The sequence below is a fragment of the Taudactylus pleione genome, unplaced genomic scaffold, assembly GCF_031769625.1.
Source record: "Taudactylus pleione unplaced genomic scaffold, aTauple2 ptg000587l, whole genome shotgun sequence".
In the NCBI taxonomy this organism is placed as follows: domain Eukaryota; kingdom Metazoa; phylum Chordata; class Amphibia; order Anura; family Myobatrachidae; genus Taudactylus; species Taudactylus pleione.
In genome coordinates this window covers 5308172-5325333 of record NW_028284989.1, presented here as the reverse complement: position 1 = coordinate 5325333, position 17162 = coordinate 5308172, and the positions used below count along the sequence as shown (strand labels likewise).

General features: G+C 38.4%; 1 protein-coding gene across 1 annotated transcript; it reads left to right on the top strand.

Moving 5' to 3' along the window:
- Positions 1-1737: 1737 nt before the first annotated feature.
- LOC148481289 (extracellular calcium-sensing receptor-like) lies at positions 1738-17162 on the top strand. Its single transcript, XM_088453743.1, has 7 exons — positions 1738-1861; positions 4999-5232; positions 5910-6201; positions 8270-8851; positions 11927-12151; positions 13562-13685; positions 16194-17162. Exons 2-7 carry the CDS (start codon positions 5000-5002, stop codon positions 17090-17092), a joined length of 2355 nt encoding a protein of 784 aa, XP_088309869.1. The 5' UTR covers positions 1738-1861; position 4999; the 3' UTR covers positions 17093-17162.

The window sequence follows — 17162 nt, the reverse complement described above, 5'->3', positions numbered from 1 at the left end:
AGGGACAGATTAATTGCCAGCTTGTTTTGTGGGGGCCCAAACGAACCAATCATTTCAGCCACAGTTGTGTGGCAGACCCTGGCGCTGAAATGATTGGTTTGTTAAAGTGTGCATGTCCTGTTTATACAACATAAGGGTGGGTGGGAGGGCCCAAGGACAATTCCATCTTGCACCTCTTTTTTTTCTTTGCATTATGTACAGTTTGGGGCCTAGTTTTTCAATGCCATCCTGTCTGCCACTGCAGTTTCACGCCTAGATGGGTCACGTGTTTGTGCCGCCCACTCGTGTCGCTTAGCATAGTCATCCAGCTACCTCGGTGCAACCTTTTGGACATAAAAACACTATTGTGAGGTGTGAGGTATTCAGAATAGACTGGAAATGAGTGGAAATTAAGGTTATTGAGGTTAATAATAGCATAGGAGCAGAAAAACCTACAAATTCTGTGATTTTAGCTGTTTTTATGCTTTTTTTCAAAAAAATACAGATCCAAAACACAAAACCCAGAACCCAAAACACGGAAGGGTGGTTTTGGCAAAACCAATCCAGATCCAAAACACGAAGAAAGATCCAGATCCAAAACCAAAACACAAAACACGAAAAGTGGCCGGTGCACACCCCTAATATATATATATATATATACATATATATATAGGACTGGTTAAACTGAAATTAGAAGTGTAGCAATTCTGCTTGATTTTCCCTAATGGTGTGACTTTACTAAATGGAGCTTATTGCCCAATACATTTTTACTGCAAAGGGAACATATTTTCAACTGTAAATCTGCATTCACACTAGACGATGTGTATATGCGGCGATATCATCATCGGCAGGCCCGGTGGGGGAGGAGGCACACTTGCCGATGCCGACTGACAGACGACGGTGGGGGGGAGTGAGACCATGCTGCATTCAGCAGCATGGCATCGCTCACGACATCCCCAGATTGGGCTGCATTTACAGCTGACTGGGGATATCGTAAACGACCAGCAGCATCACTCATTGTTGGTCGTTTACCGCATACACATTGGCCGATATTGTGAACGACAACGATATCGCAATCATTCAAAATATCGGCAAGTGTGTACATGTGTTACGTTTGTGTCATAGTATTATAATAAATAATATGGATAATGACGAGCTTCGCAAAACTAAACATCTTGCATTTGATCTTTGCTGAACTAGCAATTAAAGGGAAAAACTTCAAGTACAGTCATTTTTTTTTTTGTGCAAGTCAACAATTTCCTTAAAACCTGCACAGGCACCATTAGAAGTGCAATATAACATCCCCTGTGCTATTTCCAGTTGCACACATGTAATTATCTACAGTAGATGGCTATTTGCTGAGTCAGCATCAGCAATGTGCTACAATTAGCCATGTCGTTATTTTCATGCATCCCCTCTAGATCATCCTTATTTTAAGTACTGTGGAGATCCATGTAATTATAATGGTTTTGCCTAATCACATAGTCCAACCTATTATTTTCTGTGAATATAATCATATGGTAACTTCTACACTGGAAATCAGTTTCCCAGTCAGGTGGGATTACATAAAAAGTCTTTAAAGAAGAATTCCCTTTCAGTGGTGCTTGAGGCTTTGTAAATATAGCGACAGTACATATATAGTGTATTGCAGTAAAGTACAGGTTTAAATGCAGAAGCTGTACATATTTTACTACACTAAATTAATTATATATATATTCATATTTGAATAGCAGATTTGTGGTTTGGCTCTGACATACAGTAATTATATTTGCATTAATTCGTTAAAGGTTTTTTAGCATTATACTGTACAATACTTTGTGTCTAGTTGTGAAATGTGTATCATGGAATCAAAGCCTTGAAAGAGTTTGCTCTCTTTTGTGAGGTAAGAAATTATCTATCTATCTATCTATCTATCTATCTATCTATCGATCTATGCCATATCTATCTATCTATCTATCTATCTATCTATCTATCTATATATGCCATATCTATCTATCTATCTATCTATCTATCTATCTATCTATCTATCTATCTATCTATCTATCTATATATGCCATATTTATCTATCTATCTATCTATCTATTGATCTATCTATTGATCTATCTATCTATATATGCCATATCTATCTATCTATCTAGCTATCTATCTATCTATCTATCTATCCCATATCTATCTATCTATCTATCTATATATGCCATATCTATCTATCTATCTATCTATCTATCTATCTATCTATCTATCTATCTATCTATCTAAAAGCCTCACATAGGGGTTCTTTGGGTAGTCGAAAATATAGCTACAGATGTGTCCACATACATCTATCCTGCGTGCACTACAAGTCGCGTTACACATACCACGTGGGCGCCGTGCGACTCGGTAGTGCTGAGCATATTTTTGTGCGGCCTTTTCCTTTAAAATGCGTCTTATCCGCAAAGCGATGTGAATAGGATGCACAAGCAGCTTCTGCTGATTAAAATGATATGCAGCATGCCTATATTCTATGGGCGTCTCTGGGTGTATCTGCATGCTAAACACTACGTTACACTGTTACAGCAGCTGACACTGTAACGTAGCGTTTCACATGCAGATACAACCGCACTCGATCACAGAACATAGGCATGCCGCATATCATTGTAATCAGCGGAAGCTACTTGTGCTATCTATTAAAATTGCTTTGCGATTAAGATACATTTTGAGGGTACGGAAAGATGCTCAGAGCTACCAAGTCGCACCACGGCATGGCGCAACTAGATGGGATGTTCTGATAATTGTTGGTGCTATGTTGGGTGTCCATTGTCCTATGTGGGTGATGTATCAAACATTGGAGAAAGATAAGGTGGAGAGAGAGAAAGTACCAAGTAACCAGTTTCTAAAGCTGTGTACACACTGGGTCGACTTGACGGCTGAAAATTCACCTGCTCAGCAGTAAAGTGTTTCTGGAAAATGTGACAAATTAGGGCTGATTTTGAGATGGAAGCAAACAAAAAAAATTAGGTAACTTCAGACAGAGCTGTAACTAGACTTTTTGGTGCCCTGTGCCAGAGAGAGCATTGGTGCCCCCCTCCCCCCCATTTTTTAAATAAGGACATAAGATAGGGCGCCTGAAAAAGGGCCATGGCCTCATGAGGAAGGGCCAGGGAAGAGATAGGGGAGAGAGGCCAGGAGATGCTGGGGATGAAATAAGAGGAAGTTACAAGTGAGAATGATAATAAACAGGAAATTTGACAGGCCCAAACAGCGCCCCCTGCCCTGCGGTGCCCTGTGCCATGGCACTGGTCGCACTATCCTAGTTTTGGCCCTGACTTTAGGTCCTATACGCAACAGTTGTGAGAAAATATGCAAATATATGCAAATATCGCAGCCACATACATTTGTATATTTGTATTATGTGACTGTATAGAGTTAAACGATTCAGTGAAATAGATTAACTATTCTATAACTTTATACAGTGAGCCTATTCTCTGACTACAGGGGAACTATTACTGTGTGTGTCTTTATAAATATAAACTATCCTGTTACACTTCAGGTTTGCTATTATGTGACAGTGTATTATGAGACTGTATAATGTTAACTACAGTAGTCTGTTATCTATACTATACAGGTGATCTTTTCTGTGACTGTACATATTAACTGCTACAGCATGTGACTGTATACTGGCAAACTATAGTATTATGTGACTCAAGTATATTACTTTCAGTTAATCTGTACACACTACACAGATAAACTATTATGTGACTATACTGATCAGCGACCGTTTTATGTGACTGTATACAGGTAAACAATTCTGTGACTCTTAAGAGGAACTATTATGTAACTGTATACAGATAAATCATGCTCTGTCTCTACAGATTAAGTAATTTGTGACTGTATACAGGGAAAACATCACATGACAACTATTGATGTTCTGTGGAGTAAGGGCCTGATTCATTACTGTTCGCAACTGCGATTACGCACGCAATTGGACGATTGTTGTGTTCTACGCATGCATCACAGTGTACATGCGTGAACTAGCCACTACGGTGGGGACTGTGATCGCAGAGACTACCCAGACCCATCGCAGAGTGATTGACGGGAAGTGCCATTTGTGGGTGGTTAAGGGGGGGTGGTCAGCTGAACGCAGGTGTGCCAGTGCATTTCAGGAATGGCGTGCATAAATTATTAACTGTGATAGCCTCCGCAGTTTGATGTCTCATGACGTGCATGGCTGTTAGCAATTTCTGAGTAAGGTCAGAGCTTGTGCAAGTGTGCGTGAGGCTGCGATGGTACTCGACTGCCCAGATGGTGTCGCTATTCTGCTAAGTATTACAGATGTGTGAAAGGTAAAGTGGGCGTCCTTATGTTGTGCTGAGTTTGCATTGCGCTCACAATGGATTAGCATGCTATCACAGTTGAACTGCGTGTGTACGCAATATTGCAATCCATAGTGAAACAGGCCCTAAGTTTGTTCCCACATTTTCTTTATTTTGCATTCGTCATCGCCAATACAGATCGGTACCAGCACAGTACAGATCATGTGTAGGCGCCATTTGGCAACCATCTGAGTTGTATGGAAAATATTGAGATTGCGTGAAACTCTGAATCAGGCCCAATGTTAATTGGTTATATTATAATATAGTCCTTATTCTATTACAGAACACTTAATTCCCTTTGATCCACACTCATTTAAAGATTTCTTGTCCACACTCATATAAGGATTTCAATGACTACTGCAGGGGTGGCCAAACTCTGTCCTCGAGATCCACCAACAGTTCACGGTTTCTAGGTCACCCAGCAGGTGCACAGGTGTAGTCATTACTCACTGACACATTTTGAAAGATCCACAGGTGGAGCTAATTACTTCACTTGTGATTCTGTGAGGCGACCTGAAAAAAATGAACTGTTGGTAGATCTCGAAGACAGAGTTTGGCCACCCCTGGTCTACTGTATATCCTTACTATATCTGTTTCATAATTGTGTGCTGCACTCTGGTACTGTTATTAGACTGTTACTTACATAGTTATACTTTCTGTACAAAAACAGAATGAAGCTGTGTCTGTACTTCCTGGAATCTTACTGTGTCTTACTGCTGCTGCTGGGAACATGCGGTAATACCCATGCAACTTCACCGAGCGGGTGCAGATTGTCTAATGAGGACATTATCGGTTACTCTTTAAAAGGGGATATCACACTTGGGGGGCTCTTCCCTGTCCATATGGATGTCGACTACCCAGAGGTAACATTCAGAGAACAGCCACCACCTCTCCAATGCCGCACGTGAGTCTTACGTTTTATAATAGAAGGAAAACCCTAGAATTAGTACATAAATAAACATTTCTTTTTATATTCCAGTGAAACTATGTATAGAGAGATGCTCAAATACAGTGAGAGACTGTGAGAATAAAATATACTGTACATAACACCATATGGTACCATTCACAACTGCAAGAAAAGCAATTAATAGCAACCAGCAGCATCTCCTTCCCTCTTACCTGAGGGGGGCTGCCGCTGCTAGTCTGGCTGTGGCTGGCCGGGTCCCGGCACCTGTGTATTGAATCTGGCAGGCACCAGGACAGCGCATGAACAGCGGTGGCCCAGTGCATGTGCATAACACCGGCTTCTGGGCACTGCATTGTTTGCAGCCCCGTGAATCCTTATTGGACTGCCGAAAGGCAGAGCAGCTGCCGCTCTCTGCTAATCGCTGCCCAGACTGGCAGCTCCAGTGGGAAGAGACATCTCCCCCTGGGGCTGCCTGTCCTGTGCATGACTGGCAGGTGCCGCTTCCAATGGGAAGCCACCTCCAGTCACAGTGTAGCCAGTGCAGTCATGGTGTGGAGTATACCCATTCTCTGAGGTACCAGTCTTTATGGTAGCAGAGGATAGTCTTTCAAACCTTAAATTAATAAATTACTGTACTTTATATTTTTACTTATTTTAGCATTGCTTGTTTATAGATTTCATATAAGGTATTACCGCTACCTCCTGTCTATGGTGTATGCTATATGGGAAATCAACCGGTCGCCGGATATTCTACCAAATATCTCTCTGGGTTTCAAATTGTATGATACTTGCTATAATGAAGTTAGATCATTGATGGGGACATCATGGATTTTATCAGGGAAGAAACAGACAGGGCCAAATTTCAACTGCGACATGGAGGGCATGCCAGCTGCTATAGTCGGTGACATGACATCTAAGGCCTCAATACCCATGGGCAGAATTCTTGGATTGTACAGATTTCCCCAGGTAGGTCCTTATGAGCTCCTACTGATTTAGGAAGACACTTAAGGCAGAGTTGTATCAAACTTTTTAAAGAGGACAAGTGAGGAAGTTGCCCACAGTGACTAATCAGATCTTATTATTTTATAGAATACTTGATAAATGCCACCTATTGGCAACTCCTTCAGTTGTCCTCGTTAGAAGGTTTGATACATCTCCCCAAAGTATGTCTAAACAAAACAAAGTGAATTGTTTCTGAAGTCAAATGTTTCAAACGTTCCTTAATTTATTATATGTTTCATTTTCACTGGTAAAGAACATACTGGTGTCATAGTTCTGTAGAAGACACTGGAAATATAGTGAATGTCCAGAAGATAGTAAATATACTGGCACAACGTTAGAGTCTTCCGCAATGGAAGTGCATGTAACTCTGAATAAGACAAGAGCGGAGAAGTAGACAAGTTGCTCATAGCAACCAATCAGCTGCTACCTATCATTTTGTAGGGATGCAGTTCTGATTTTCGTCATTCAAAAAGTTGGCAAGGAGAATGGAAACATTGTTAGGTGGAACTTGGCATGCTGACATGCTAATAATCGGACACAAACTTATTGTGTTTGCATGATGCATTGCAGCTTGATTTACTACCTTATACTATTGCGACATCAAGCCATTAGCGCTTCGCCCAATGTTTTTCTGTCATTAGTATCGCCACTTGCACCAGCCCCATGCTGGGTACAAAAGATCCAACAAAAGCAGACTTCCCTTCTTTGTACACATTGCTTTGAATAGTATGGACCTCTAGCTACATGCCCACGATACTCCCATGACACTCACTTGACACTCCTACAAGGCAGAACAGGTCTGTGCAATGCCCTATTTCAAGCAGAGCGAGATATGTTTGAACTGGATGAAGACAGGGCCGGACTAGCCCACAGGGGTACAGGGGAAATCCCCGGTGGGCCCCATTGCTTGAGGGGCCCTCACCCCCTCTCGAGTGATTAATTTGGTGGAGCATGATCATGGATGAACTTGGGTGCTTGGTTGGTTTGTTGGAATCAACACCAAGATTAACTGTCCTGCCAATCAAAGTGAGTGGTCCTGACACAACCCTGTCCTCTCCTTTATAAAGAGGTACTAGTCTTTGTGTATCCTGTCTAATTGTTGGTCAAGTCCCTCTGTTGTGGCTGGTCACAGCACCTCTGAATGCTGGCCACACCCCTTAAGCTTGGGCCCCTACCACTGCATTCCCTGGTGGGCCATTTATAGCCCAGTCCGACACTGGATGAAGATATGAAAAAAATGTGTACATTTGCTTCTGTGCATGTGTAGTATGCTAAAACTTGCTGTTTCTGTGTGAGAAAATAAATACGTCCAACTCATAATCAGCACCAATACAATGTAAACATTTGAAGTTGTAAAGCCGACACACTTTAAAATGCTTTACATTGCATTATTAGCAGAGATGAGCGGTTCGGTTTTGCTGAAAACCGAACAAGCCCAAACTTTGTAGTTCCAAGTAGAACCAAGTCCTGACTCGGGTTTTCTCTTCACGTTTGGAACTTGGATTGCCTGTCAGTCACTTTCTTTATGATTTGAGGTGGTCAAAATTTACTGGAATTGACAGGAAATTAATGTTAATGATGTTAATAATACTATAGGAACAAAAACAGGTCCAAGTTACAGAATTTTAGCTGTTTTTATAATTTTTTAAAGAAATCCAAAACCAAAATCGAACCAAAAAAATTGAGGGTGGTTTTGCAAAAACCAAAACTGCAACATGATGATTATTTAAAAGCAAAACACGGGGATTTGCACACATCTCTAATTATTAGCATGTCGGCATGCCATGTTCAACCTATCAGTGTCCCCATTCTCCTTGTCGACAATTTAAATTTAAAAATTGCATACCGACCTCTTTTATAGGATGTACTTGATAGATGCTAGCTAGAATCTGGTTAGTTGCTAAGGACACCTTCTACATTTGTCTGCTTCTCCACTCTTTATCATTTTTGTTACATTTCCACTATGTACATTAATGTGAATTGATATTGGTTTATATTTTTTGTATGTTGTTTCTTCTTTCTCCCTATTTAGATAAGTTATGCCGCAGCACATCCAATCCTCAGTGATAAATTACAGTTCCCATCTTTTTTTAGAACCATACCTAATGATGACTATGAAATTGTAGAAATTGCAAACTTGGTGAATCACTTTAACTGGACATGGGTGGGGATCTTAAGCTCTGATAATGAATTGGGAAGATCAGGTTCTCAATTGCTCATCAAGGAAGTTGAACAGCACGGAGGCTGCATTGCATTCCTTGAAATTCTACCTATCTTCAGTTCCATGGAGTCAGTTTTGCGCATCATAGAGGTCATCAAAGAATCAAAAGCCACAGCCATTATTGTCTATTCAACCATGGAGAACCTTATTACTCTTATGGAGGAGGCATCATTTCACAATATTACAAACAAAGTGTGGTTTGGCTGCGGCAGCTGGTCCATCACTTCTGACTTTCCCAGAAAAGATATTTTGACCACTTTAAATGGGAGTCTAGGTCTGTCCCCTCCAAGTGGAAAAATCCCTGGTTTTAAAGAATTTCTTTACAGCATCCACCCATCTAAATATCCAGATGACATTTTCATTAAAATATTTTGGCAAAATGCTTTTGGTTGTGTTTGGCCAACAGACATTTCTTATAATTATACATTTTCAAACACTTCTGAAGACCAAACCCATTGGTGCACAGGGAAAGAGAGATTAGACAGTATTGATCCAAATGTATATAATGTGAACACATTTGTTTACACATACAAAATTCACAATGCAGTTTTTTCCATTGCCCATGGTTTGCATGAAATGCATTCCTGTATACCAGGGAAAGGGCCCTTTCTCAATGGATCCTGTGCAGATATTTTTAACTATCAACATTGGCAGGTACAGTATAACATATAAGTCACTTTTTCACAATATTTTGTGTTGTTAATAGAGATGTGCAGTCCCGGATTCTGAAATCCGAACACAACTGAATTTAGGGGTTCCAAGTAGAACCGGGTCAAAGTTCAGATTCACTTTTGTGAACTGGTTCAAACTGAGTCTCGGCTGGATTGGACAGTTTTACTGTTTTTTTTTAATCAATTTTTATCAATATTTATTGATTTTTTTTTATCAATTTTTATCCAAAACCAAAACACTTGAGGGTAGTTTTGCAAAACCAAAACCTAAACACGAAAGATTAATTCAGATCTAAAACTAAAACCAAACCACGGGGGTCCGCGCACATCTCTAGTTGTTAATTAATTTTATAAAAGATGGCTAAAGTTCTTAGCACTTTTGTTTTTAAGATATCCATATCCATATATAATTAAATATATGTCAATAGAAGTTGTTATATAGGAATTGAAATACATGAAACTCAATGCAGTCCAAGGAGATATTACTTGTGCAATAGGAAAATGGAAAAAAAGATTAAACTTTTATTTAGATAAAACAGCAGCTATTTACCCTGAACTGGATTAGAATCTAGAAATTAAAGTTCCATAAACATCTCTTTAACTTCCATATGTTTTAGCAGCAATCCTTGTAAGATATTAAGCAGGATGAATCCATCCTTCTTTGACTTCCACTTAACCAATCTCCATGGGAAAAATATGCATATCTAGAAAAGAACAAAGACTGGAGAAACTTAAATGGTGCCGGACTTCCAATGGTTTAATCAATAAAAAACAAGCATATCACAGCTAGCTAACTGTAAAGCATAATCACTTTCACTTAATTACAGCTTCATCAATTTCAATAAGGTTTTCATATGGCAACAGCACTTAAAGTATTCCATGCCATGGCACCATGCGTTTCATCAAAGGATTTCATCTGGACAGGTTGGATCATCCCAGATTCATTTTACATAGGAGGCAAATTATAAATCCATTTAGTACATGTGTCAATTACATGCATGGCACTCATAATTGAAATAATTGTAGCATAAAAATACATTAATTATTTCAATATATTTGGATTTAAATGATAAGAAAAATTGTATCCAAATAAAACTAACATCATGATAGAAATATTCAGATGTGATGTTTCAGAAAAATACATTTCTTCAATATTAATTTCCTAAAAATGACATATTATCCACAGATGCAAAAAAAAAAAAGAAATACTTAATCTATATACAGTATATAATCCTTATTATCTTTATATACTGTACACTATTATGACAATGAATATTGAACAATCTACAAAAAGACTATTTAAATATTAAGTGCTTCTCACATATTTTAACTTTCCAATCATGGTGCCTAGATGTGGCCAGTTTTATCCAATCATGTCTCTTTTTGCTTCATTAATAAAATATTATAATTTTTTGAGTTTTTTCAAATAGATACAGATGTGTCCACATACATCTTATTTCTATGCACTCAAGTTGCGTTAAATATAATGCATGAGCACCGTTCACCTTGGCGTCACTGAGCATCTTTTCATGTGACTGTTTACCTACCAATGCATCTTATTCACAAAGTGATGTGAATAGGACATACAAGCAGCTTCTGCTGATTAAAATGATATGCGGCATGCCTACAGTATATTCTGTGTGAGGCTGCGTTGGCATCTGCATGCAAAATGCTGTTACAGTGTCAGCAGCTGTGACACTGTAATGTAGAATTTCACATATGGATACACCCACAGTCGCACGCAGAATATAAGCAAGCCAGGTATAATTTTAATCAGCAGAAACTTCTGTTTGCGAATAAGATGCATTTGAAGGTAAAAGTCAAATGAAAAGATGCTCAGCACTACCGAGTCATGCCATGGCATGGCGCGACTAGAAGGGCTGTTTAACTTGCGAGGAAGTAAGATGTATGTGGACGGAATGGGTATGAAATCTCGGCAGTCGGGATGCCTGCTGTCAATATACCGACAGCGGCATCCCAATGATCAGGATCCCGACAAGGTTTGGGTAAGTATACTTACCCTCCCCCCTTCTCCCCCTAATACTAACCTCTGTTTCTACATGCTAACACTAACCCTTCCCTCACCCCATCCTAACCCTAACCCTCCCAGTTAGTGCCTAAACCGAACCTTTCCCCCTTGGTGTGTAAAAACCTAACCTTCCCCCTTACTGCCTAAACCTAACCCCCCCGGTTGTGCCAAACCCTTACCCACCCCCGGGGGTACCTAATCCTAACCTCCCCTAGCCTAACTGTAACCTGTCCTAACCAGCTCCGCTATACTTACATTTGGCATCCTGGCTGTCAGGATTCCGGCATCTGGATGTCACCTCTTGTTGGTGTTCCGGCACTGTTTTTCTAGCCGGGTAGTGGCATTCCAGCGCCGGAATTTCTTCAGCCGGGATGCCGCATTTCAGTATTATAACTACATCCCATGTGGACACATCTGTAGACTGCTACTGTTTATTATTTTTCATAATTTTATACTAATAAAAATATTGGAATTTTGCAACATGGAAGCACTACCTTTCTGTTCTGTTCTTCTCTTTGGCCTTTATCCTGTTTTTTTTTTACATACACTTGAAAGCTTTTTAACCAAACAGTACTTCAATAATAATAATAATACTTTCTAATGTGCAGGGTTAGTATGGTGTGATTAGCCTATGCCCCCGGGGAGACTCTCAAATGTTCTGCTATGATAGTCAATTTTCACCAGATTTAAAGGAGGGGGATATATAAATCCACAAGCTCACATGTGATATTATTAAATGATTTTAAAAATCCAATTTGATTCTTTCAGCTACTTCACTACATTAAAAAAGTAAACTTCCTCAATACTGGAGGGGAACAAGTTTTCTTTGATAAGAACGGAGATATACCCCTTTACATGGATATCCTTAACTGGCAGCTTTATGATAATGGCAGCAATCAGTATGTCCACATTGGCAGTTTTGATGCTCGTGCCCCAAAAGGGCAAGAACTACAGTTGGAAGAAGGAAAGATTGTCTGGAATGGACACAGTCATGTAAGTGTTAGGCATTGACTTGTTAGATATACTCATAGATTTTCATGGCTATTTTGTAATCTGTATGTTACATGTAAGTTACAGTAGAGCATTATCCACATGCATAGTATATGCTGAATAATGAATTCTTTAAAAATAAATTGCCACATGTTTACTTGAGCAATTAAAATAGAATGACCTGTGACTAATTGCTTGTTTTCACTTTGATTATTTCAAACTGTTCTATATTAGATGAGCGGAACTTTGGCTTTCCGAATCAAACAGAGTCCAGGCTCGGATCCCTTTTGGGGTTCTTAGTAGAACCTAGTCCCAGTTTAGGTATTTCTATAAGTTCAGAACTCTGTTTTAAAAACTGGAACTTGGGTTTTGGATTGCATGTAAACAGGTCCAAATTACATGATTTTATCTGTTTTTATCAGTTTAAAAAAAATCCAGGACCAAAAGCTAACCAAAACACTTAAGGGTGGTTTGGCCAAAATCATAGCATTTGAGGGTGGTTTTGCCAAAACTAAAACAAGGGGGTCCGCACAAATCTATAATCCTATATACCTGTACACAAAGCTTAAATTAGAGAACATAGTCATTCTTTCATAGAGTTAAAAATCATATCTGAAAATAAGAAGATCAAAAAAGTAGAAAAAAAATGCATGTTGGTGTTAAGCTCATCGATCCCAAATTTTTTGGACTTTATATTATTATTTAATTAAATGCTTTTCAGCGCAAGGATATATTAGATAGTTACTAACTAATCATCTGAAACACAATTCTCAGGCTATTGAATATAAATATCTCCGAAACATTGGTTGAGTTCTATTTTAAATGTAATCTAATTTAGAATTACCTAACGTTAGCTGAAATGATATGGTATATTTTTAGATGAGTAATATTTTACCATTACCTTCATATGGTAAAATATTCGTATAAATGTTAAAAGGGCAACTTTTATTTTATATCTACCTTCAAATGGTATAAATGTTAAAAGGGCAACTTTTATTTTATATCTAAATCTCCTTGACCATCTTCTACACATTGGGTTGGATGTAGAGTTTGGCTCATACCAGTTTGTGTAGCATAAAATACACAAAATGATTTGCCTGAACCTTGCACTTGTGGTGGTGATTACAAGAATGGTCACTGCACTAGTCAAATACATCTGATTGGTTTATTGCGGTTTTACCACTGAATCTCATGGGCAGTTTTAGCCTTGCTTGTTCATATATTATATGATACGATATGAGTGTGTTTTAGCACGTTTTTATTCATAAACAAGAAGGAGAGTTCCACCTGTTGTATTGAATTACATTCAATATGCATCCAACTCAGCATCAGCTTCCTAGTTGTACCTGCTCTTCTGTATGTCTCCTTAACTTTCCCTACACTACATGTTTCATCATATTGACTTGCTTTCAGCCACCGATCTCAGTCTGCAGCAATCCTTGTCCAAAAGGCTTTAGAAGATCGACAGGTCAAGGAAAAAAGATCTGTTGTTTTGATTGCATTCCATGTTCTGATGGAGAGATCCTCAACCCAAACGGTATGGACCATTTGATTTTTTTTCTACACAATTACTTTATGTATGTGATTCTTATATTTATGTGACCTACAGTTCGTGTTGTTTGTGATCAAAACCACATTATACATTTCATCATGTGAGGCTTTCAAAATTAGTAAGTAATACCAATTGTTAGGATCCACTAATAAAGAATAGATAAATATGTTTTTTATGTATAGGAAAATAATACTAGCCTTCTTCACTTCGGCAAAGAAAACCTGATCGCAAACCTGAATTGCACATCTGTACCGCTAAAGTCTCCCTTACAAGCCATCTGACTGATTTGGACATAATAAAAGTATTTTTGTTAGGCAGTGATAAATTAAAGAGATGAAATCTGAATAAGGATTGACCAACTCATCAAATAATATTTATATAATATATATAATATAATATATAATTATATTCTTAATCAGTAAAAAAAACCACTTAAAGAAATTACAAAATAATATAAACTTTTAATACATGGAAATTGCTTTGACTGGTAAATCCATATGGCACAGCCACTGCTAAATTATTGGTCAAGGTCCTACATGGACTTCACCTGCCACTGTCCACAAGATCATTGTGACTACAAATAACAAACAGTAATATCTATAATATATAGTTAGATTGTTGCAGAAAACAAAAATTAACCTGGAGCATCAATTGTTCGGGTAAAATGCCTTATTATGGGAAATATCATAGGAAAGCAGCCAGACTTGTTAAAGCTGATGGGGTGGTGACAGTAACTCAAGTAGCCATGTGTATGGAGAGATGCAATTCTGAATGGTCAGCAAATCAAGCATTGAAGTGGATGAGATACAGAACCAGAAGACCACACTATGTTTCACTATTGTCAGATAGGAGCAGGAAACTGGGATAATAATAGACACAGGCTCACCAAAGCTCAACAGCTAAAGAATGGGAATATGTTGCCTGATCTGAGGAGTCTCTCAATTTCTACTGTGGCATATGGATGGTAGGGTCAGGATTTGCAAGAAACAACATGAATACATGATTACATCTTCTCTTATTTCAATATTTAGACTGTGGTGCTGGTGTAATTGTGTGAGGACTGTTTTCTTGACACACATTAGGCCTAATAATACCAATTGAGAATTGTACAACCAATGAGCCTATAGTAACTGAGTGATGCTTTAATATGAAGATGAACCAGAAAACCAGAATTCTAAGGAATTTTTCCTGTACCTGTTGAGTGTATGCTATAAAGAATTAAGGCTATTTTATGGGCAAAATAGTAACCTATCTAGCACTAGCAGGGTTATCATAATATAAAGAACACTAAGGGGTATATTTACTAAAGTGAGAGTTTTTAGAAGTGGAGATGTTGCCCATAGCAACCAATCAGATTCTAGCTATTATCTTCTAGAAGGTGATAGTTAAATGTTAAGCAGAATCTGATTGGTTGCTATAGGGCAATATCTCCACTTCTAAAAACTTTCACTTTAGTAAATATACCCCTAAGTGTCTAACTCCTTGTCAGATGCAAATCGTGCACAAGTGCAGATGTCCTTGGCAGCCAGATTTTTTACTTTATGTTAATGCAAGCTTACATCTGTTTTGCTCAATCTGCAGCCAAAGCTGCCATCATTAGTGTCAGCACGTACACCCACCCCATGCTGGGTGCAAAAGATTTGTCTGAAAGAGGTGTCTCATCTCTATCCGTATCCTCCAAACAAGCATGGAAGTCAGACTACAAACCCATAACATGCCCATGATACTGCAACATGATGGATCTGTTCCATTCATCCATATGATAACCATCCAGTTGCCATGCAGAAATGGCCATTTAATGGAAAGAGAGAAGCTCCCATGGACTGAGCTGTCTGACTACTCTCATATCCTCCGTCAAAGTGCACACGCATGGTGCATTTCATGCATAGTCTGTAACTGATCTCTTCAGTGCATGTGCAATCTGCTGATAATTATGGGAATGTGTTCTCTTTGGACATTTAAAAATCAGAGCCCCAGTGTAAAGATGTAGCTATAATCCCAGCAGTTTGGAGACCAGAGCTTAGAATGCTTGCACTGGTATCCTGACACTAATAACCATTAAACAACCCAAATTAGCATTTTTCCCCACATTTTACAAAAGTAAAGCCTAATTTTCAAAGTGAAAAAATAGGATATGCTTAATGATGTGCCTTAACTCATGAGAAAAAAAAACATTCTTATCTTTTTAAACTTTACGTTAAATTTTTTAAATATTTTTAATTACAGTATTAAGTGACTAGAAAATACCTTTATTCATTAAAAGATGAAGTGCAGGATATTTTGTGGGCTTATTCAGTTTTCATGATAATGAATCCTTGAAAGCAGCCTATAAATTCTGTAGGATCCAGTGGTATTGCTAAGCTGTGCACCTCGAATGTTGGCTCTTCCAGCAAAATATATTTTTTACTATGTGTGTACTTAAATGAATTCATTTAAAGAGTTACATGGATTTTTTATTTACTGTGCTAGTAATTGTTTTTGTACTTTCATCAGATGGTGCAGAATGCCTACAATGTCCAGAAGATCAGTGGCCAAACACATCCAAAGAGAAATGTGCACCAAAACCAATTCAGTTTCTTTCTTATGATGAGTTGCTGGGTTCCTCCTTGGCATTCATCTCAATCATGTGCTGTGCTCTCACATTGTCTGTACTTTGTTTGTTTATTGTTAAAAATAAAACACCCATAGTTAAAGCCAACAACAGAGAACTTAGTTATCTTCTTCTGGTCTCCATTATGTTTTGCTTCCTATGTTCCTTAGTATTTATTGGACGACCCAGCATGTTAACCTGCATGTTGCGCCAAGTGGTGTTTGGAATTATCTTCTCCATTTGTCTGTCAGCGATACTAGCCAAGACTATCACCGTCATAATGGTATTCAGTGCTACAAATCCAGATAGTAAAATAAAAAGACTTGTTGGACTTCGAATTCCAATATACATTGTTCCTTCCTGTACATTGGTCCAGATAGTCTTGTGCTTAATATGGTTGTTTACATCTGCTCCTTTTGAAGAACTCAATATGGTAGCAGAGATTGGAACTATAATTATTGAATGTAATGAAGGGTCTAAAGTATTATTTGCATGTATTTTGGGCTACATGGGACTTTTGGCATCTATTAGCCTCCTTGTTGCATTTCTAGCCAGGAATCTTCCCGACACTTTCAATGAAGCCAAGTTTATTACATTCAGCATGCTAGTGTTTGCTAGTGTCTGGATTACATTTATCCCAGCTTATCTAAGCACCAAAGGAAAACACATGGTTGCAGTGGAGATATTTGCCATCATATCTTCCAGTGCTGGGCTACTTGTGTGCATATTCTTTCCTAAATGTTACATTATTTTACTGCAGCCTGAAATTAACAATAAAAGATATATAACAGGGAGAAGATGATCCAAAAACTATTTAAAATGCCATAATTTTCATAAAGCACGAGGATTAAATTAACAGTTTAATTTAAGAA